General features: G+C 43.3%; 1 protein-coding gene across 1 annotated transcript; it reads left to right on the top strand.

Annotated features, from left to right (window-relative positions):
* Positions 1-11,592: 11,592 nt before the first annotated feature.
* On the top strand, positions 11,593-19,350 carry Dppa2 (developmental pluripotency associated 2). Its single transcript, XM_028755574.1, has 7 exons — positions 11,593-11,625; positions 12,678-12,804; positions 14,097-14,248; positions 14,340-14,393; positions 15,845-16,100; positions 17,555-17,750; positions 19,188-19,350. Exons 1-7 carry the CDS (start codon positions 11,593-11,595, stop codon positions 19,264-19,266), a joined length of 897 nt encoding a protein of 298 aa, XP_028611407.1. The 3' UTR covers positions 19,267-19,350.
* The last annotated feature ends 4,855 nt before the right edge of the window (positions 19,351-24,205 follow it).

Here is a 24,205-nt window from a genome sequence, read left to right as displayed (position 1 = left end):
ATGCACAGATTATTTACAGTTTTGTTCTAATTGGGAGTGAGGGTGACACAGGTTTCCCTGTGTAGCCCTGGGTGTCCTGGAACTGTCCTGGAACTGCATGCCTGTAGTCTCCTAGAGCTCATTCCATCCTGAGGAAAAGTCTTCTCCAGATGAGCCTCAGGCCTTTTCTCTCTACCTTCTTCCTCTGTCATCTCTGACATCCCCTCCAGCAACCCTGCCCTTCCCTTTAAACCCTCCCACTGTAGAGCCTTAAACTTTTTCCTGGATTGCCTTCTTCCAGAGTCTGCTTGATCGACTTGTTTTACAGGCCTTGGAGATGGCTCAGTGTGTTAGTGTTTCAATGCAAGCCTGATGCTTGGACGCTTTCCAGTGGATCCTGGAACCCAGTTGCACTGACACTTTACACTTTTACTGCTTCAGGTTTTTGTTTGATTTCTTCCTCTGAATATAAAGATGAAATGTTTTATCTTGAGGTCTCAGATAGAAAACTTGTTTGTTTGAGATAAGGTGTGTAATCAGGGTGAATGACCTTGAAGTCCTGATTGTCTTACCTGCCACACCCAAGTACTGCTTCATCTGAAGCTCTGCCATTTCCCCCCATGGTGCTAAGGATGGAATCCACAACCTCGTATGTACAAGGCAAGTTCTGGGGACTCCTATGGTCTCATGTCAGCCTCCTAAAACAAGAGTTTATCCTGTATTTGATGCTCAGTATATGTTGGTTCATTTTCCAGCACTGAAAATAACTACACCCCCCCCCACCTTAATCAAAATGAAAGAATAAGAATTGTAAATTACTTGGAAATCAATCGGCATTTAAAACTTCTGGGGGGGTCGGGGCAGGAGAGATGTCTCAGGGGTTAAGAGAACTGGCTGCTCTTTTCAGAGGAACTGATTTCAGTTCTCAGCACCCACATAGCAGCTCACACCTGTCTGTAACCTCAGTTTCAGGGCACTCTTCTACAGACATACATGCAGGGAAAATCACCAGTGAACATTTAACAGGTACCTGATGTCCGAAGTTCGGTTCCTTGGAACCCATATAGAAGAAGGAGAAAACTGATTCCCATAAGTTATACTCTCACCTTCCCAGTTCACTACGGCATGCACAGACACTTGAATAGTGACACACACTTGTAATTCCAGTTCTCAAGCTAGTATATGTAGATAGAAGCTTGAATCCAGCCTGGGCCACATATGTAGCTAGTGGGAAATTTTCTCTAATATCACACACACATATTCAAGACTACTTTCAAGAATAAACATTTAAGCGTGACAGAAAACCTGTGTTTGGAAGCTGAAAGAACAATAGTCATTTGGGAAAGCACAGCAGGTTTTCCTTTCCCAGCTGAGTGAGTCAAGAAAGCTAGTCTTGTCTTTAGGATTCATGTGTGGATGAGGTAGACTCCTGAGACTGAGGCTTCAAGGAGAGAGGAGGGAAGATACAGATGTCCGCGGAGCTGTGGACCAGAGTCCTTGCAGCTGATGCTACTGACCTACTTGGTCTCCAGCAGTAAGACTTTGAGGTTTGTGACCATTGACTAGTCATAGGACTTGCTACAAAGGCTGACTTTATGTGTGTTTGCTCACTGAATGCAGACTGTTCAATCCCCAAGGGCTCAGTGCAGCCATAATGGTGCCCATTGTTCTCAGTTATTCTGGGAGTGACAAGGTTCATGACAAGTAGACAGCAGGGAGGACATCATAGGCTATTAGGACAGCATTTCTGTCTTGGAATCTCTGTGACCTTTGTCCATTCTTTTTAGTCTTTGCTCTGAATGTCCACAATCTTAACTTTTGGGCAGTAGGATGACACTCCTTTCTTCTATATGAAGATGAGCGTAAGTTGGGTGTTTACTTGTGTTCTGGGTGATGTCCTGGCTGGAAGCTCCACCATAGCCCATATTCATGGTGATAGGTTTTACTGGGACCCTCTTGACAAATTTCTAAACTTTGGCATGGTGGCATTCACTAAAGAGTACAGTTTACCATTAACCCTTGAAATAGGAAAACATGGTAAGAATGTCAAAGACCTTGTTCATCATATGGTCTGCCTCTTCTAAAGCCAAGCAGTAACAGATATAAGCTGACCAATTTCTTCTACAAAAAAATATGGTAATGCTCCAAATAAATGGCCACCATTATGTGCATACAATATTGGATGATCTCCATCTTCTCTTTGATGGACATACCTCAGATTTCTTCTTACCTCACTCATGGTAATATCACCACTTGTCAAGGAGAGGCGGGTGGAACTGAGTTCGAGGTCAGCCTGCACTTCAGAGAAAGTTGCAGGACATCCAGGGCAACACAGATAAGCCCTGTGTCAGGAATATATGTTTTTTTTGGGAGGGGAGGTATGATGGGGGGCCAGAGTCCAACTAGTATTTATTAGGTCACCATATGTGATGTCCTTGTCTGTCTTCTTCATGGACATAAGGATGGACACTCAACCACATTCCACAGAATCTTCTCTTCCCTCAGTTTCTTCTCTTTGGCAGAGTCTGTGCATGCTTCTGCTCTTGCTGATCTAGGAACGCTGATGCCACTTCTGTCTCTTTAGTGCTTCTGTCCTGCTGCCTCCCTCCATGGCACCCTTGGGTGTTTACTGCAGTACTGTCTGCTCTAAAGCAGTAGCCACCTGTAGCAGTTAACTTGCCTGTTGCTATGGTAAAACACCGTGACAGGGATTGCTTAGAGAAGAAAGGGTTTTATTGGGGTTTATGGTTCCAGGCAGGGATATGAGTCCATGACAGGCAGAACAGAATTAGAAGGCATATATCTCAGACTGAAAGCAAAAAGCAGAGAGAGGAGAACTTTCAAGGGCTCAAACCCGGGCTTACGAGATGGCTCAGTGGTTAAGAGCACTGACTGCACCTCCAGAGGTTCTGAGTTCAAATCCCAGCAACCATCTGTAATGAGATCTGATGCCCTCTTCTGGTGTGTCTGAAGACAGCTACAGTGTACTCATATATAATAAATAAATAAATCTTTAAAAAAAAAAAAGAGCTCAAACCCTGTTTGTCCTTCGCCCCTCCCCCTGCCAGTGACACACTTCCTTCAGCAAGGTTACACCTTCTGAACCTACCCAGATAGCAGTTCCAACTCCAGATCAAGTATTCAAACATAGGAACCTATGATGGACAACTCCAGATCAAGTATTCAAACATAGGAACCTATGATGGACATTGTCACTCAAGCAGCTACTGCCAATCCTGCTGCAATGGCACACGGGGTATCCCAACCTGGCTTCCATTCTCAGAGAGGCTTGGTCTAGGAGTTGCCGGTGTCCACTTTCACTCGTGTTCCGATTCCTGAAATTTTTGCATTGACTTCCAAGGTTTTTAGCTCCAACTCTGCCTGAAGTCCATTGATCTCCTTGATCCTGGTTGGCAATGCATCCCCTGAGCTGATTCTGAAGTTGGCAGTGTATTGGAGGCTGTCCTTGTATATCTTCCTGTATACCTTGGAGGACTTCATTCTGAGCCGGGGAAGCACTGGGACTTCACTTGGCTCCGGGTGTTCAGACACCCCTCATCTAATGCACCTAGCACCCCCACCCTCCTAAATGTGCATGTGCTTCCCGCTGCAAACAATAGAATGACTTACTCCCTCCTAGAAACTTTCAATAATTAACTCACCTTTCTCTGACTCTGCACAAATGTATTCTGGGACATACCTGGGTTTAGGGAAGGCAAGGTGTTAATACAGCCTGAATTAGTTCTGAGTGACTGTGCAGAAAGATTGTATCCTTTGATTGAACTTTTAGAGGAAAACCTCATTTCTCACTTTATGGCTATGCAAAATTGGGCTTGCATCTTGGGAAAAAAATGTGCATTTGAGCAAAAGCATACCAAGTCCAAACCTTCCAGTCAAAGTAAAGAAATTTAGGTTGGAGAGATGGGACAGAAGTTAAGAGCATCGGCTGTTCTTCTAGAGAACCAGGATTAGATTCTCTGCCTGCCTAGTGGCCCTCCACCCCCTGTAACTCCAGTTACAGGGAACCTGATGCCCCCTTCTGACTTCCCCAGAGCCAGATACATTTGAGATGTATAGCCACATGTAGTCAAACATACAATAAGAAGTCCCAAACAGTAACTCATGCCCTGAGTACACTAATTCTATGAACTCCTGCTGGCTTACACCATAACTGATCTGCAATCATCATTTCGTTTTGTTTTGTTTTTTTTTTTTTTTTTTTTTTTTGGTTCAAGACAGGGTTTCTCTGTATAGCCCAGGCTGTCCTGGAACTCACTCTGTAGATCATGCTGGCCTCGAACTCAGAAATCCGCCTGCCTCTGCCTCCCAAGTGCTGGGATTAAAGGCGTGCGCCACCACCGCCCGGCTATCATTTCGGTTTTGAATAAAGTTTTCCTTGCTATTTTGCAACCTGTGTGTACTTCTATAGTTCCTTAACTAAGATGCCAAGAAACCCATTGTAGACCATCTGTAACAATTCCCATGTGTGTGCATAGCAGAGAGACTTTCCACACTCCTCCCACACACACTACTACACTCTCCTTGCTCTCCCCATTAGTAGTGACTGCAGGTGCCACAACTTTAATGGAGAAATTTCTTGTTCCCAGAGCTGATTGTAGGAGTCTACTTGGTGACAACCATCACATGCCGCTATCCACATTACCACAGCCACTATCTCTCCAGGTGCTTCTCAAAGAACCCATGATGGAAGTGTACCTAAAGCCATGAAGACGCTAAGCCTTAAAAAACAGGAATACATCTGGATTGCAAGGCAGCTGCTATCCTATTGCCAGAAGCTTAGAGCTTGGTTCACAGCACCTATGCAGAGGCCCACAACCATCCATAATTCTAGTCCTAGAGTACCTACACAATCTTTTGACCTCCATGGCACCAAGCACACATGTGACACACACAGACACAAACAGGCAACCCAGACACATAAAATAATGAGATTATACTTTTAATTAGAAAACAGAAAAATAACCGTTTGAGACTTTATTTTTATCTTATGTGTATACGTGTATTGCCTGCGTGTCTGCCTGTGCAGCACGTGTGTGGTAGAATACCTGAGATGGATAGAAGTTGACTTGGATACTGATGAATGGTGGTAAGGGAGGAGGCACATTTGACAGTAACCATCAATGAACTAGGCAGCAGAGGCAGAATAATTCAGAAAGTTAAAACAGGCCTGCGGGGATGGAGATGGGAAGTGAGGTCACATCTGTGAAGGGATGTTCTTTGCACAGCCTCATAGGATGAAGTGCTGAGAGAACGTCTATCAGGAATCTGCTGGCCACAAAGTGGTGGGTGCATACCTTTAATCCCAGCACTTGGGAGGCAGGCGGATTTCTGAGATCGAGGCCAGCCTGGTCTACAGAGTGGGTTCCAGGACAGCCAGGGATACATAGAGAAACCCTGTCTTAAAAAAAAGAAAGAAAGAAAGAAAAAAAGAGAAAGAGAGAGAGAGAGAGAGAGAGAGAGAGAAAGAAAGAAAGAAAGAAAGAAAGAAAGAAAGAAAGAAAGAAAGAAAGAAAGAAAGAAAAGGAATGTGCTGGAAAGGGACACAGCAGCAGAGAATGTTCTCTGATAGTAGGTGTGGTAGTCATGGTATTGGGCCATAGTATCAGTTGGAGAATAACAGACCCTGAATTAATACAACTAAGTTATGGTACTTAATTACTATAAGCCAGCAGGCTACAACTACCAAGAAGACTGAATGGCAGCCAGAGGGCCCTGACCTCAAGAACAATGAGGCTGGGATCCTTGTGAGCAAAGCAGACAGGCAGTCAAGAGGCTATAACCCAACATCAACAAGCAAAGAAGTCAAGGGGAGGAGGGGTGTGATGTGGTGGATAGAGTGCCTGCCTAACGTCCCCGAGACCTGGGTTTGGTCCCTTGCAGTGCATAAACTGGATATGGTGGCATTGTGATCCCGGCTCTTGAGAGGCAGAGGTAGAAGTTGAAGTTCATCCTTTGTCTCTGCCATATAGTAAGTCAATCTACGCTCCCTGAGACTCCATCTCAACAAAATAGAAACAACAAAAACCAAGTCAGACGCTAGAGGAAAAAGGGATCGTCAAGGAGTCACCCAGACATGATCCAGTCGGCCATGGCGGATCAATAATTCAAGGCTAGCCTGTACTACACAGTGAATTTCCACCTCAAAAAACAAACAAACAAACAAACAAACAAAAAACCATGTGACACATGACAAGGCAATACAAGAGCAAAGTGACTTCCAGCTGAGTCACTAACCAGAGAAACTGGCATACTTTTCCTGAGAGGAAGAGGTTTGGCCAATCACAATCCATTGAGGTAAGTATAGCCATTTATTTGAGCCAATCACAACCTTGCCTCTTAGCAACAATCACTGCTACTGAAGCTTGTGTTTTGAACCAATCATAACTTTACCTCTTAACACCAGACATCCATCTACTAGACCACTGGCCAGGCAGAAATGATTCCAGAGTCATCTAGAATCCATTTGGCAGGAATTTTGAAAGCAAAAGTCTAGAACCAGCTGTTTCCAGCTGGCTGTGGTGGTACAGGTCTTTAATCCCAATACTTAGGAGGCAGAGACAGGAAGCTCTGTGAGCTCCAAGACAGCTTGATCTACATAGTGAGTAACTTCAGGATAGCCAGGGTTAAATAAAGAGACCCTGTCAGAAAGAAAGAAAACAAAAAACCAGAGACAAACTGCAGACAGACATTCTACAATTGTCTCAAGGTATGTATGGAATGTTCCTAATGGCTGTTACTGTCCTAAGAGGAAACTACCAGTCTATCTGTTCTTTTGCCCAAGGCATCCAGGGCTGTAAGGGAGAATCCAACAGCTGCTATTTGGGGAGTGAAGTTACTCTTCCAAAAACCATCTTTGCTTATTTCAGAAAATGATTATCAGGAATGCTTACAAATGAAAATTTAAAGAACTAATGATAAACACTAAAACTTGTAAAATTTAAGCCAATCTTAACAATGCTTAACACCTGTCAAGTGCTTTAGAGATGGCGGTGGGCCCCTTCTCTACCACTGAGCTATATCCCTAGCCTAGTCTATGAGGTAGTTGTTGCTTTGAGATAGACTCTCCTGTAGTATATTTGGCCCAAGCTGGTGTGGAACGTGGGTTCATAGCTGAGTATGACTTTGAACTTCATACTTCGACCTGCCCAGCACTGAGATAGCAGGCTCTGCCACTACAAGCTGTCCCCAGCACAACTACTTTACAAGGTGATGGAGGTTGAAGCCAGACCATCATGCATGCTAAGGCAAACACCAGGTGAGCTACAGTGTCAGAACCAACCTAGGAATCCTTAACACCAAATTTCAACTACTTCAAGGAGACATGAATTCATCTTTCTATTCTAGTCTGTTTAATCAAACTGTTCTCTTTCACAGGAAACATCTTGAGGAAAAATTCCAAATACCAAAAATAAATAAAAAATTTTTAAAAAATTAAAATGAGCTCATGGCTCATTTCCCTCCCTCCCTTCCTCCCTCCTTCCCTCCCTCCTTCCCTTTTTCCCTTCTTCCTTCTCTCCCTCCATCCCTTCTTCTCTCTCTCTCTCTCTCTCTCTCTCTCTCTCTCTCTCTCTCTCTCTCTTGTGCTGAGGATCCAACTTGGACATGCTAGGAATGCATTGTACCACTGAAGAACATACCCAGCCCAAAAACTCAATGTATTATTTCTTTGACACAGGTCTCAAGATGTTATCTTGACTGACTGTATAGACCAAACTGGCTTTAAACCCTTAGAGATTTATCTGCCTCTGTCTACTGAGTGCTGGGATTAAAGGTCTGTGTCACCACTATATCCTGCTATGTTTATTTTTAAATATTTATTGTGTGTGTGTGTGTCTGTCTGTCTGTCTGTGTAGTGTGTGCATAAGCTGGGTCTCATGGAGGCTAGAGATGTTACATCCTTAGACACTGAAGTCATACATGAATGCTCAAGACTCATCCAGCAAGAGAGCTAGGAATCCAACTTTGGTCCTCTAGAAGAGTGGTACGCTCTCAACCATCACCCATAGACCCAAGAAATCAAGTTTAAACTACTACATTTTTAGGCCAGAGTGATAGACTTTAATATAATAAAGACAGTCTTTAATCTCAGCCAGGATAATCTTGCCCTTAGGAGACAGAGGATGGCCGAGGAGACATAGAGACATAGAGAGACTGTTATATTTGGAAAAAGAGGTTATGTTTTTAGTTAGTTTGTTTGTTTCTTTGTTTGTTTGTTTGAGAGTCTCACTATGTAGGCTTGGCTGACCTGGAACTTGCTCTGTAGACCAGGCTAGCCTCGAACGTACAGAGCTCCACCTGCCTCTGCCTCCTGAGTGCTGAGATCAATGGTGTAAGCCTCCACCACCTAACTCAGTTAAGGTTATGGGCTTTTTTTTTTTTTTTAATAGACTTGAATGTAGTAGTTTTCTACAGGTCAACTCCTAGTTGGTTAATTCTTCCCCCACTTCTTCTCACTAACCCCTCTCCATCCTTGCTTAGATCCTTTTGCACCCAACACTGCTTTCTTTTCCTTTCAGATCAAGTGTTTTCCGCTGTGTACTCTGCACCTTAAGGCCTCTTGCATCATCTCTCTCATATGAACCCACTGCCGAGTGCATGCTGGGAAAGCAGTCTACTAATAAGCTGCATTTCTAGCTGCCAGCACGTCTCTATTTTTCTTTCCTCATTTGAGGCATAATCTCATATAACTCGGGCTGGCCTTGAAAATTTCTGATTGTCCTGCTTCCATCTTTCGAGTACAAGGGTCATAATCCTGAGGTGGTACCACACCCAGTATTGTTGTCTGAGACAGTGTCTTATACTGTAGAACAGTCTACAGACTTCCCTCCCTTCTTCCTTTACTTTTTTCTTTTTTTTTTTTGTTTTTGTTTTTTGTTTTTCGAGACAGGGTTTCTCTGTGTAGCCCTGGCTGTCCTGGAACTCACTCTGTAGACCAGGCTGGCCTAGAACTCAGAAATCCGCCTGCCTCTGTCTCCCAAGTGCTGGGATTAAAGGCATGCACCACCACCGCCCGGCCAATCATTTCTTTCTATATTTGCCTTTGTCCTTCTCCAAATTGGCTGGCTTTTCCTTTCCAGGAGGGGTTTTTTCTTGTTGTTTTTGTTTGTTTGTTCATTTGCTTGCTTTTGTTTTCATTTTGTCTTTGTGAACTTTAGCCTGGTGATATTCACCTTGCTGGGGTGTTTCCAAGAGTGTTGGATTCCCTGGGACTGGATTTGACAGTCGGCAGCACTAAGCCACCACATGGGTGCTGAGAATTGAACCCCAGACCTTCAGATGAGTACGCATAAGCACTGAGTCATCTCTCCAGGGCCTCAACCAGGTTCTATGGTACATGCTTCTAATCAGACACTTAGGAAGTGCAAGCAAAACAACTAAGATCTCAGGGTGAACTACCTACCAAACTGAGCAGACGGGGCTACATAAGACTTGAGAAAAATGCTTTTTATTTGTTTGTTTGCTTTGTTGTTGTTGTTGCTGCTTTGGGGAGTTGTTTGTTTGTTTGTTTGTTTAGAAAAAAACAAAATCATCCAAAAACAAGCAGAAATAAACATAAGACTATAAAATTGAATAAATAAAAAAATCTTTTTTTGTTAGTGTTTTGTTTCTGAGACAAGGTCTCAGGTGTAGCCCTGACTAGGCCAGAACTTGGTGGTGTAGGCCAGACAGGTCTCAAACTCAGGGATCTGCTGGCCTCTGCCTCCTGCCTGAATGCTAGAACTAAGGATGTGTGCCATCGTGCCTGACTGATTTGTTATTTTTTTAAATTTTCAGTGTTTGTCTTCATTTCCACTGCCTACTCACTTTAATCCAGGCATTTCATATGTTCCTGGTTGTGTAGCTGGTTGTCTGTCCTGCCCTGTGTGTGCTGATGTAGTAGGGCCCTAGAAGGGGATCCCATAGCTTTAACGTTATAAACCTGGCTAAACTATTTATTTTGTTTGTTTCAGACAAGTCTCACTATGTATTCTTGGCTGACCTGGAATTCTTATAGACCAGGCTGTGTTCTGCCTTGGCTTTCCAAGCACTGAGCTTAAACGAGTGTGCCACCACACCCAGATTTAGTGAAAAGGTTGTTTGTCTTTTAAATTCCAATTTAAACTTTATTTTATGTATAGATGTTTTCCTATATGTATGCATATACATACCACCAAGTACCTTTGGAGGTTAGAAAGTCTCACTCAGAAAGAACTCTAGCATGTGAATAGGGCATAGAGGCTCCTGTCAGAAATCTGGGTACTTGGGAAGCTGAGGCAAAAGCTTTGTCAAAAATTCAAGGACAACCTGGGCAACAACATCAGGCTTTGTCTCAAATGCCATCAGCCTCAGGCCATTAGGTTACTTTCCTTAATCATCCAAAGCAGGAGTATGGTACCCACGTGGGAATGAGGAGTCCTTGCCTGTCCATAAGTCCCTGGACATTATTCAGTTTCTTTCCCACAAAGGAGGAGCAAGGGTTGTCTGCTATTACTGACCTACTCTAAAACCAGTGTTACTAGACTGTAGAAGAAGCACCTGAGGGGATTATGGAAATACAGATTCCTGGGACACACCCTCAAAGGAAAGATTCAGGAGATAAGCACAGCTTTTTAATTTAGATTTCCAGACAATTCCTCAATAAATTATAGATTACTTTTTCGTTTGTTTGTTTGTTTGTTTGTTTGTCGAGACAGGGTTTCTCTATGTAGCCCTGGCTGTCCTGGAACTCACTCTGTAGACCAGGCTGGCCTCGAACTCAGAAATCCGCCTGCCTCTGCCTCCCAAGTGCTGGGATTAAAGGTGTGAGCAACCACCGCCCGGCTAGATTACTTTTTTTTATGTTTTTTCTTTTTCTTTTCTTTTCTTTTTTTTTTTTTTTTTCCAGGTTTTTCGAGACAGGGTTTCTCTTTTAGCCCTGGCTGCCCTGGAACTCTCTCTGTAGACCAGGCTGACCTTGAACTCAGAAATCCGCCTGCCTCTGCCTTCCCAAGTGCTGGGATTAAAGGCGTGCGCCACCACCGCCCGGCACTTTCTTTTTTATTATTTACTTTTTTTTTTTTTTTGGACACTTTGTAACCCAGGATGAGTGGAAAAGTTTGCTTTTCACTTTCTCAAGGTTTCCTGTCTCTGGCTTGGTAGGAACTGTTGGGGTTTAAAGCCTCTAACTTGGAAGTTTAAAGCCTCCATCTTTTCTGGCTCAGCCTCCCCGGCACTGAAATTACTAGTGTGCACCACCCTGAAGGAGGGTCTTTCTATGTTGTCCAGTCAGAACTCTAGGTCATGACCCTCCCGCTTCTCTTTCTGCATCCGGAGCACTGAGGTTACAGACATTTGCCAGTATAACAAGCTCAAAAGTCTAAATTTTAAAAAAAGGAGGAGGTGGGGCCGGCTTTTAGTTTACTCAAGAACTCAGCTTTGTGCTATTAATTATCTACTGAGACCGAGAGAACTGATAAAATCGCTGTCAAAGAGAAGAGGGTGGAGAGAGGAGGAGGGGAAAGAGCTCAATTGGGCGACAGGAAGACAGGAAGTAGAAGGAGTCATTTACCTATAAAAGAAGTCGGCATTCATTTTGCTGCTGCTGCCTTTGTCGTCTCCCAAGCCTGCCTGAAAATGTCATACTTCGGCCTGGAGACTTACAACCAGGTAACTTTTCTTTCTAAGAGAACTGATTTTCTCTTGGGAGTTATTTTTCACTCTCTCTAGGTCTCCTGTCTCACTTCCCAGGAACTGCGGGGGTGGGGGTGAGGATGGGGGTGGGGTGTTTTAAGGCCTCAATCTTGGAATCCTTTCTGCTTGGTACTTTTCCCCCACATGCTTGACACTATGTATTTCCTGGGAGTAAAATGAAACTGTTTCCTAGATAAAGTGGTAAATCGTCCCAGACAAGGAGTGCTGTAGCTAGGATAAAAACCTACTGGAAAAGTGAGCTAAAATTAAGTGGAAATTTTTGATAACTTATACATTTAAAAAATAAAAACCATTTTTTTTCCTTATGAGAAGTATCCAGTTCCCAATACCTCTATAATCCCTGGTTGGTGGGTTTCCCCACCTGGGATTGTGTGATTCTGGGCCAGGTAAGGGTCACTGTACCAAACTAGATGATAGAACTGGCCAGGCCAAGTCATTACTGCCTTTAGGCTTCATCGTGTTGGTTTGGTTTAATTTGGTTTTTGGGTTTTGTTGTTGTTATTGTTGTTTGTTTGTTTTGTAGTTGTTTGGCTTTCCGAGACAGAGTTTCTCTCTCTCTGGCTGTCCTGGAACTTGTTCTATAGACCATGTGGCCAAGATATGCCTCCTAGTGCTGGGATTGAAAGCATTTGCCATTACCAGCTCCCCACCCCAGTGTTGTTTTTTGTGGTAACAAAAATGAATTTGTGTCTGGAGAACTTTGAAAAGATGCTATACAAATGGAAAAATAAATCAGTTATTTCAAGTTTGAAAGTTCTGGTGGTGGAGAGGTATCTACAAGAGAAGGGAGGGGATCAAATCTTCAGGAACTTCCTCAAGGAGGTGTCACTCCCTAGTTTATGCTTTGCTTTTCTGAGCCTTAGATTGCCCTTCCACGGTGGCCTGGTAGTTCCCAGTATCCTGCTTCCTGATGTTTTCTTTATTTCAACACTAAGACTCCGATGGTAAATGAATTCAGCAGCCTTGCCTCAAAAGTAAGCAGAATCCCACACTGCTTCTCTTTGCAGAACCAATCTGAGGAAGACTTGGATGAAGAAAGTGTGATTTTAACGCTGGTCCCATATACTGAGGAGCCAACCACAGAATATCCTACGGAATCAAATGTTTCTTCAGTCATAGACCACAAACCACCAGGTATCAGACTTAAGAATCTTGGTGAAAATAGTGTAGGTTTGAGATGGAATCCTCAGTAAGACTCTGGAAAGCCAAGAAAAGTACACTGTTGATACAAGGGTATGTGTTGCCTTGGCTAGCCTGCTGCTCTCTAGACCAGGCTGGCTTCAAACTCACAGAAATCCTCCACTCCCTCCACCCTCCAAACACCTGGCGCTGGGGTTAAGGGCTTACACCACCATATCAGGCAGGCTTCTTAAACCTCACTGAGATGCTTCAAAGTTCTCCCATCTCAGTTGCTAAGCCCCATGTACTACTATGTTTAAGGTGGGAATTAAGCAAGGTTCGAAGGAAGGCATCACACAGGAAGCTGTTACACGGCAGCTGGGTAGAAATTCAAAGATACCAGTAGTATGACCTTTTCCCAAAAAAATGAAGTTAAAGGATGTGGGTGGGGAGGCAGGACATTTGCCTAATATATACAAAAAAGTAAGTTAGAGCAACACCACTGCCTTAAAAAAAAAGATAAACACAGCGGGCATGGTGACTCTGCCTTTAATCTCAGCACTCGGGAGGCAGAGGCAGGTGAATCTCTTGACTTTGAGGACAGCCTGGTCTACAGAATGAGTCCAGGACAGCACAGGTTCTGTTACACATAGAAATCCTATATCACGGGGAAAAAAGTTGAACACATACTGTACTTCTTATGAAAACTGAACACTTTTAGAATATTTAATATTTTGTTTACTGAAAGGACTTGGTAGCAAAAGCCTGTAGTCCCAACACTTCTAAGGTAGGAAAATCAAGTTCCAAGTCTTCCTCAACTGCATATCGAGTGAAATCAGTGTAGGCTGTATGTTTTAAAACAAGATAAATAGGCTGGGCAGTGGTGGTGTATGTCTTTAATCCCAGCAGTTGGGAGGCAGAGGCAGGTGGATTTCTGAGTTTGAGGCCAGCCTGGTCTACAGATTGAGTTCCAGGACAGCCAGGACTATACAGAGAAAAAAAAAAAAAAAAAACAAGCGGGGGGGGGGGGGGGGCAGATTTCAGCTGTCTAGAATGCATACTGGCAGATTCATGAACATATGATTAAAATAAGAATTTTATTTAGGGTTTAAAATGTAAGTGTGGGTTACTGTCCTGGGTCTCCTATTTTATAGGCTGTGTGATCTTAGTTAAGTGAATTCCTGATTTTTTTCCCCTCATATTTGGAGGAAAACAAAAAGAAGGTATCTTTACATACAAAGCGGTTTGTGAGAAAAATCTTAAAGCAATCACCAAATGCTATTGCTTTCTCCCCGTTCTTCTCTCAGCCCGTTCTCTGGTGAGATATGAGGGAATCAAACACCCAACAAGAACCATACCGAGCACCACTCCTCCACTCACCCTGCCTCCGATTTGTGACGTGTCCCGGAACAAGCTTCGGGAGTGGTGTCGCTATCATAACTTGAGTACGGATGGCAAGGTCAGTGCCCTCCACTTGGGTTCCCTGTTACGTGAACTAGGTGTGGACAGTTTGATCTCCTTTTAACTTTATTTTTTCTTAATTTCCTTAGAAAGTTGAGGTTTATTTGAGACTTCGAAGGCATTCATATTCTAAACAAGAATGTGTAAGTGCTGGTTATGGTGATGGGGTGGGAGGTGGGCTCTCCCTGTGGGGTGAGCTGTCTTAACTGAAATTATCTGTAATCTCCCTTGAAGGCAGGGTTACTGAGGTTCGGGAGAACCAAGTATGTGGTTTGAACTCAGAAGGCCCCCCTCCCAGCCCCCTACCTTTAACCATTTTGTTTGTTTGTTTGTTTGTTTTGTCTGTTTTCTTTTTGGTTTTTGAGACAAGGTCTCATTGTGTAGCCCTGGACAGGCTGGAACTCAGAGATCCATCGACCTCTGCCTCCTGAGATTAAAAATGTGTGCCAGCACACTAGCAGGATATCTGGGAAAGGTCTCTAAGTGTCTTAGGGTGGCTATTAACCCCTGGTGGAGCTAAACAGATATATATGAACTCTGAATGCTCCATCTTCTACCTCCCAAGTCCCTCGATTACAGGCATGAGCCATTGTCCCTAGCTGTAAACTACTGAGGCAATCCTTTACCATGTGGTCTTCCTGCCTCAGCTTCCCCTGTCTAATAGTTGGGATTACAGGCCTGCATCACTCTGGCCCCACGTGAGTTATGATTCGAATGTAGTTCAGTAAGATTATTAAGTATTTAAACCCACTGGAACCCCCTGAGACAACAGCAGTTTTCCATCTCACCTGGGTTTTTTTGGTTTTAAAACACACCTGGGATCCCAGAACTGGGGTTGTGGGGGGCAATAGGGTCTACAGTTCAACGTCTTCCTCAGCCGTACAGAAAGTTCTAGGTCACCTCAAGAGAAAAGGAGCTAGATGGGTGGCAAATTTCAATCCTAGTACTCGGGAGACTGAAGCAGGAGGGTGGACAACAAATCCAAGGTCAGCCTGGGCTACAAAGTGAGAACAAAAACAAAACGAAATGAACAAAACAAATGAAAGCAAAAAATGAAAACATAGGCAGAAAAGGGAACAAAAACAAATCCCCCAAACAGAGGAGTGATTGGCCTTTTATCATGTAGGCCAGCCTGGTCTTGAACCTGTGATCTTGATCTTCAGTTTTTGTGCTATGTGTACACCATGTTCCTGGTACATACATTCTGGAGGCCAGAAGGAGGTTTCTCGAATCCTATCAGTGTGTCTACTCCTTTGTGTTGCTCGGTAGTTTTCTCAGCTATTCTGAAACCCTGCTAGCACCAACAAACCTGTCTCCCTCCTCTTAAGGAGCTATAGTTACAAGCACTTGTTGAGGACACCAGCTGATTACACATTGTTGCTGGAATCCTAATTCCAGTCCCATGATCGTCCCACCGAGCCATCTGTCTAGACCAATCTCTGCTTTTGGTTTTAACTACCAACATTCTCCACTTTGAGAACCAACACTCTAGAGAGAAGCAGTGTTTCCAAAATTGCCACCCACTGTGAAATTATGGTGAAGTTTGCATACCAAGCCTGAGCACTTTTGAATACCGGTGAATTTTGCTTTGCAGTATATTCCCAACACATCTCGTGAGGCCAGACTGAAGGTGGGTCCCAAGAAACCTAAGATAGTCTTCAGAGGAATCGGGCCTCCAAGCAGCTGCCAAAATCAGAAGCAGGAGAGCGGTATACTGGAAATTCTCACTTCACCTCAGGCGTCCACACTTGCAGCCTGGGGGAGAATTGCCATGAGAGCTGCTCAGTCCATGTCTCTGAATCGCTGTCCTCTTCCCTCTAATGTGGAGGCCTTTCTGCCACAAACCACTGGTAAGACCTCTGTAAAGGTGCGAGTGCTACTCTTTAGAAGCATGATTGAACATTGGCACGAGACAGAAAGACTAAGAAGTAACGGGGTTAAAGTCTGAAGACTAACCTGGTAGGGTGGTGCAATGTGTAACCTCAGCACTTGGGAGGTGGGGGCTGGTAGTTCCATGTCATCCTTCATTTTATGGTGAGGTCAAGGACACACCTGGGTAATCAAAAACTACATCTCCAAGAAGAGAACCTAGAACAGTGGTTCTCAATCTTCCTAAGGCCTCAACCCTTTAGTATGGCTCCTCATGATGTAGTGACTCCCCACCCATACAATTTTTTTTGGAGATAAAAGTTTATCATAGGGGTCGAGACTGACAGGTTGAGAACTACTGATGTAGAGGATAAATTTGATTACCACGTAAGACTTCATTTTTAAGTTGGGCCTGGTGGCACATGCCTTGCAAAGACAGGTGGATCTCCCTGAGTTCAAGGCCAGCCTGGTCTATGGAGTGAGTTTCAGGACCTCCGTAGTTACACAGAAAAACCCCATCTCAAACAAAACAAAACAAAAATCTGGGTGGTCATAACTACACAGGTTCATTATGTTGGAGTCTTCTTTTCCATCAATGTATAGTTCAGGACCTCAGCACGTTAGGTCTCTTGAAATCAGAACCCTCTAGGATCATTCTTTAGAATTGCACTGTACATTGGCTCTCCATCTTTCATGTTCCCATGTGATTTTTTTTTAAGTTTGCCAAGAATATTGAGCCTCTGGTTTGCTTTTGAGAAGACAACTGTTTACAGTATTGATTCTTTCAGTCTAAGACGACTGTGGGAGTCACATCATTTCACTTTCTTGGTTCCTTTTATTCCAACGTATGTATGCATGTAAGCATTGAAGCAATCGTGTATGAAATTTCCCTCCTTGATTTACCAGTCATGGTTCTTTTAGTCAGATCAGTACAAAGTAGTGTACTATAAGACAATCAGAATACCTGTGTCAGTTCATTAGAGAAAATGGTATTTAATACCATAAATACTGGCTACCTCTACTGTTATAGGGAAAACAAGGGTTTGTGGGGCTTGGCTCACTGTTAAGTCATGACTAGCATTCGTGAGGTCCTAGATTTAATCTCCAATATTGGGGAAAGAAAAGCAGAATACAAGTATTAACAATAAGTATATTGATACATAAACTGTTTAGCAAAGCCTTGAGCACAAAGTCAGCATTCCGCAAAGTGAGAGATTCTTGTGGTCAGAAACTGGCATCTGACTGGCTTTCCATTCATTGCACTCAGTTTATTTTGTTCAAATACTTAGTTTTTCAATGCACAGTAAATAAAGAGTTTTGACAGTTTATGAGCTAGCAGAAAAAGTGTTTGACTTTTAGCAAAATATAAGAGCAAATTCAAGAGCTTTCTGAAGGTGATAGAGAGCTGTCTTAATTGGCTGTTTCTTCTCCTCAGGATTCAGATGGTGTGTTGTCCATGGCAGGCAGTGCTCTGCAGATAAGCAAGGCTGGGTTCGCCTGCAATTTTATGCTGGTCAGACCTGGGTTCCAGATACTGCCCATAGGATGAATTTTCTCTTCCTGTTACCATCCTGCATTATCCCAGAACCAGGAGTAGAAGATAATTTGCTATGTCCTGACTGTGTTCACAGGTAACTCCTTAGTACCTCTTTAGGCATGGGAAACTGAAAAAGATGTCTAGATGAATTTCTGAATAACTGAACAGAAGCTAGAGAGCAAACATCCTATTTTTCTAATTTCCCATCTTGATCAGGTGAAAATAAGAAACGAATGGTTAGTGCAAAAGCAACTAGCACATAACTTCCTCTGTTCTGTAGCACTATTTCAGCTAAGAAGGATAATGAATTTTACAAATGTATTATAACAGATTCCATTCTTTCTAAATGTAAATCTGTAGAAGTACGGAACTGATCGTAGCTTTGATCTTAACAAAACAAAGAAAATCCCCATTCCTGTCCCAGTCAAAACTGTGGTAATGGGTTTTCTCCTGAGTATAAACAATGTACCCCACTAAATCATAAATCAGGGAACCAAAAGTCCAATAGAGCCACCCTGGAGGTGTGGGTGGTGATGTCTTCTTCCGCACTGAGAACTTCCCAAGTCTGGTATGAACTGCGTAAGTGTGGCTTATTCTTATAAGTCTAAACAATGTGCCTGACAAGTGTGGAACCTAGTCCAAAATCAAGACTATAAAAAGGGGCTGGCAATGTAGCTCAGTGGGCATAGTGTTTGCCTCAATTGAATAAGACCTTTGATTCGATCTCACCGTACAAAACCAGAGGTAGAGGCCAGCCTAGGCTATGTGAGACAAAGCCCCAAGGAAAGTGTACATTGGCCTTGTAAGTACTGCTTTTGATTTGAGTTATATTGATTTATTTTGTTGGCCCAGATTACTGATTATGTTTGAGGACACAGGCATGCCACAGCATAAGTGCCATGGTACATGTGATCACAATCAAAAACTGGGTTCTCATGTTCCCTAGTAGTGGGCACCTTTACCTGTCAAGACGTCTGCCAGTCCTGAACTTAACATCTATCCATGTACAAAACACCTTCTGCACTTTGAGAATATTTGGGCACATGGAATATGTGAACTCAGAGTATGGAGGCAGTCTTGACTGTAGCTTCTCATCAATCCTAGCATTCAGGAAAACCATCTCAGGGACTCCAGAAATGGAAAATGGGTTCCTTATTGTATGTGTTCATTTTGTTTTGGTCTTGAGTCAAAAAGTCTAGGCTGGCCGGGTGGTGGTGGCGCACGCCTTTAATCCCAGCACTTGGGAGGCAGAGGCAGGTGGATTTCTGAATTCGAGGCCAGCCTGGTTTACAGAGTGAGTTCCAGGACAGCCAGGGCTACACAGAAAAACCCTGTCTTGAAAAACCAAAAAAAAAAAAAAAAAAAAAAGCCTAGGCTGGCTTCAAACACAACAGAGATCCATCTACCTGCCTCTGCTAGTGCTGGCATTAAAGGTGTGTGCATGCTACACCCAGTTTTATCTTTGTTAACGGAAAACTCTAGATTCTCCCCATAGCAACTTTTAAAATTTTTTCCAACATTTGTCTTACAGCAACAAGAAGATCATGAGAAACTTTAAAATTAGAAGCCGTGCAAAGAAAAATGCCCTACCCCCAAATATGCCAGCTTAGACAACATCACGGTCTTACTCTGATCTGAAGGGAATGGAAAAAGCGAAGAAAAACATTCTGTGATTCCTATAATGGCTAAAAAAATTCCTGGACATCAATCTTCAGAAGCCCCTCCTCCTGTCTCTTCCAGCAGAGTGGAGCATCTGCGGACAAATCAGCATCCATCACTCTGATAATGCCCTGCTGAATCTTAACACCTGTGGCATCTCCTCATGGTCTTGTGCTGTATTTGTTAAATGCTTAGCTATCTGAGAAATAATTTTGTTTGTTTTAGTGGGTTTATTTTGCTGTACTTTTTTTTTTTCTTTTCACAGATTTTTTTTTTTTTTTTAAAGGGGGGAATTGGGAGCAGTCTCAAATTAGCAAAGCAGAAAGTACTTTTTTAAATAGTTTTGTTTTTTTGTTTTTTTTTGAGTAAGGCTCTATCGTGTAACTCTAGCTGGCCTGGAAATTGTAGGTATACCAGAAACTTGTGGTGGTTTTCCTAAGTGTTGGGATTTACATGCCTGAACCACACTGCCTAGGCAGTGTGGATATATTATTGACTATATTAACATTATAGAGTTCATTGCTTGTCCTAAACAATATGTGGGTGTTGGCAAGTATCTAGAGTTCCATACATGTGAAATCATATAGTATGCTACCTTCCAGGTTGGCTTTTACCTAGCAATATGCATGTGAGAAATATTCATGTCCTCGATTGATTTTTCTTTTTAATGCTGAGATTCCATTGTCCAAGACGAGCCTTCTGAATTGATGCTATTGCTGGTGGATACCTAGGTGTTTTTATATATTCAAGACAGGGTCTCTTGCAGCACAGGCTGGCCTTGAATATATTAATTTTTTAAAAAATATTACTTGACATTTCCCACTCTGATCACACTCATCATGCTTGTCTTGCACGTGGAGCCCCACCAATCCCGCCTCTAGGGCTACTCATATAGACATGAATACAGTGTATTCACTGGTGTACAGGCAGCTCACCAGCAACTAAACTGCTGATGGCTCCCCATGCCCCAGCAGTCATCAACTGAGTAGCTCCCCAGGAAGACCGTGTCTCCCACAAACCCTCATCTCTCCTTGGCTGAATGTTCATGGGCTTGATTGATCCCTGGGCCTTCATTTCCTAAGTGCTGAAGTGAACCACTATGTATAGTGCTGGATATTCAACCTGGGGTTGTGTGGTGCATACCAGCAAGTCACATACCTCACACAGCTACATTCCCAGCTGTAAATTTATGGTAAGGATAGACTCTCTGTAGAGCCCAGCCTGGTCCTCCAAATTCACAAACATGCCTCAAGTGTCTATTCAGTCTTATACATAGATTTGAGACAGTAGCGTCATGTGGCTTAGGCTTGGCTTTAGGGTGGGTAACCGAGTTTGATGCCAAACTCTTGATCTTGCAGAGGCTTCTCGTATCACCGGATTTAAAGGTGTGCCTCGACACCCAGATTGCAGGCATGTACCAGTGATACACTGCTAGGATTAAACAGTATCTTCCATAGCTTTGGGTGGCTTCAAACTTTCCTTGCAGCCAAGGATAACTTTGAACTTCTGAGCTCTTTTCCCACCAACCTAGTGCTAGCATGGGTATGTACCGCCATTTCCACTATTATGGAATGTTCTTAAGGTTGTGTGTATGCTCCTAGAGCAATTGATATATTGGACTATATCCCCTGCCTAGCATCCGCCCTTCTGTTTGTTGTGGCCCAGGCTGGCCTTGGAACTAATTCTACCTCAGCCTCCTCAGTGCCCTCATCCAGAGTAAAATGCACAGAGATCACAGGTGTGCACAGATTCTGCAAGACTGTAATCCCAGAACCTAGGAGGTGGAAGCCAGAGGGTGAGGAGGAGCACAAGGCCTCCCTTATATACGGCAAATGACAAGTTGAGGTCAGATTGGAGTACATAGTAATTTTAGGATTTTGCGGCTAGGCTGTGCCACGTGAGAACAAGCGGCTAGACTGTGCCACGTGAGAACAAACAGAAAAAGGACAGAGAAACCAAGGAAAAGAGGAGGAAAAACTCAAGTATCATGGGGGCGGGGGGTCAGAGAGATGTCTCAGAGGTTAAGAGGACGTTGCTCTTCTAGAAGTCTTAAGAGTTCAATAACCAGCAACCACATAGTGGCTCACAACCATCTATAATGAGATCTAGTGCCCTCTTCTGGCCTGCAGGTGTATGTGCAGGCGGAATGTTGTATTCATAATAATTTTTTTTAAAGAATTATTCGGACATTTAAAATGGACTTAGGCCATAGTTATTCAAGCTTTCAGTCTGCAGTGCAGACACCCAGACCTGTCTCCCTCCCCATGAAAATTGAAACATTGTTACATTGTTAACCTATGGCTCTTTGTACACAATGGGTTCCTCTTCCCTCAAAGTACCCAGAGGCAGAGGCAGCACAGAATTTTGCCTTGGTTCTGTCTCTGTCTCTCAAAATCAGGAACGTGTGGCTGCACTGGCTATACCGTATAATCTAAGGTATTTTTCGATTTCAAGAGCTTCAATTTGCTGAGCCTGGTGGCATATGCTTTTAATTCCAGAACTTGGGAAGCAGAGGGAAGCAGAGGGAGGCGGATCTCTGAGTTGTAGGGCCAACCTACCTGGGCTACAGAGTTCCTTTCAGGAGAGCCAGTGCTACACAGAGAAACCCTGCTTGGAGAGAAAAAAAAATCAAGAGCTTCAACTTAATCCAGTCTTCCAAGTCTCTTTTGCCGTCTAAACTATCTCCTTCTCAAGGCCCAAACAACAATTTGGAGAAAAATATATGATAATCAAAAAAAAAAAAAATCCCTGTCTTCAAACAATTCACAGTTTACAATTCACAATTCACAGAAAGTACCTACATGAGACCACGAAAGAAATTTCTCATGGTGTAGGTCCAGAAATGAAGCAGTGTTTGGTGTTTCCAAGATGGAAAGAAAAATAGAGGGTGCTTTGGTAGAAGGAGCAGCATGACAAGGCCTGGCCACGGGAGAATGATGTTTGTTTCAGTAGCTCTAATGAAATCAGGGCTATGCTCAGTGCAGGGAGACTACGGTGATTCAAATAAATCATAATCTATGCGTCGTCCCCCCCCCCCCCCCCCAAATCAGGCCTTGCAAGCAAGCTAAGCTATTCCTAATCTCTGTACTGACAAAGTATTCCTGGGTTTTACTCTGTAGGAACGGTGTGCAGACTTATTATTCCCTAAACAACCTAGTTTGTTATCTACGTATCCAGCCTTACATTGTACTAAGCATCACTCATAATGAAAGTGTGGAGCCGGGCATGGTGCATGCTTATAATCCTAGCACGTGGTGGGCAGAGACAGGTAGACATCTTTGTGAATTCCAGGCTAGCCAGAGATAAAAGGTGAAGACCTGTGTCCGAAGGGGGAAAAAAGAGATATAGAAGCATGTGGTTGGTGTACACTTAATCATTTTTGCTTAGACTTGAGAGCTTGCGTGTGTGTGTGTGTGTGTGTGTGTGTGTGTGTGTGTGTGTGTGAGACCTGGATCCAATCCCTTTGCAGGCAGTCATGGTAAACAAAAGTAAGACAATATACAAATGGGTTTTTTTTTTTTTTTTTTTCTCAAGACATGGTTTCTCTGTGTAGCCCTGGCTGTCCTGGAACTCATTTTGTAGACCAGGCTGGCCTCGAACTCAGAAATCCGCCTGCCTCTGCCTCCTAAGAGCTGGGATTAAAGGCGTGCGCCACCACAAATGGGTTTCATGATAGCAATTTCACTCCTTTCTAGTATTTGTTATTATTTATGTGTATGTTTGTCTACATGTATGTATGTATGTGGAGGCACCAGAGGTCACAAAAAAGTGTTGGAGTCAGCAGCTAGAGTTGTAGATAGCTGAGAGGTGTTTAATGTGGAGGAGGCAGCCAAAACTTGAGTCCTCTTTAAGACCCATAGGAAACAGTTTAGCCACCTGGAACTCCATTTAGTTTGGGCTATGCAAACATCTTTTTAAGCAATGTACTTTGACAGCCTAGGACCCTCAGCCCCACATACACCTCTTTCTGAACAATGTTCCAATATGTTAGCAATCTAGAACCCCCCACTTTCAGGTGGTTGCACACGAAGGTGTGTGAGGATGAGAGAGCCAACTTGGGGAAATTGGTTTTCTCCTTCCATGTGGGATCTGGGGATCAAATTTAGGTGTCATCCTTAGAGGAAAGTGCCTTTACCCTCTGAGGCATCTCACAGGCCCCATTTTTGTTTATAAGCATAACGTTTCATTGTGCATCTGTACCTCATTTCTTTTATCTGGGCTGTTTCCGTCTTCTAACTATTGTGGTTAATGTAGTAGTAAACACAGTTGTACACGAATCTCTGTAGTTTACTGACATAAAATACTTCAGGTATGTACTCAGAAGCGGGGTACCTGGGTCATCTGGTTTTGCAATTTGAGGAACCCCCATACTGACTTTCCTAGGGACAGACATATGTCCCCCACAGCAGTATACAAAGATTCCCTTTCTCTCCACCCTACCAAGCATTTGTTGCCATGTTTCTTCTGGCTGGTAGTCATTCCAACTGTGGTGAGCTGCAATCTCAATTTAGTCTAATTTACATTTGCCTGCTAGCCAAAGATGGGGAAGTCTGTTTGAAGAATTTGAGACATGATTGTAAGGCCTTTTGTTGTAATTTAACTTTGCATTAGAAATATCACTTGTCTTTTCAATGGTGTATTTCATCAAGATGGTGATTATACTGGTGTATTTTGTGGTACCCAACCAGGTTGTTAATATCTGTAATTCATGTTCCATAGAGAATTCTACAAAGGAAGTCTATGGGGGCAATTATCCCTTCACTGATAATTTTGATAATGTAGCTAAGAAATTAGAGTTTTCTTACCCTAGTCCATATGGCCCTTGGTTCCCTCAGCTATTTCTTGCCTCAACTACTATTTTCTCCAAGTGATCATTCAAAGGGTAATTCT

The sequence above is a fragment of the Grammomys surdaster genome, unplaced genomic scaffold (assembly GCF_004785775.1).
Source record: "Grammomys surdaster isolate TR1022 unplaced genomic scaffold, NIH_TR_1.0 126066, whole genome shotgun sequence".
NCBI classification, from domain to species: Eukaryota; Metazoa; Chordata; class Mammalia; order Rodentia; family Muridae; genus Grammomys; species Grammomys surdaster.
This window is presented reverse-complemented; position numbering and strand designations above follow the sequence as displayed.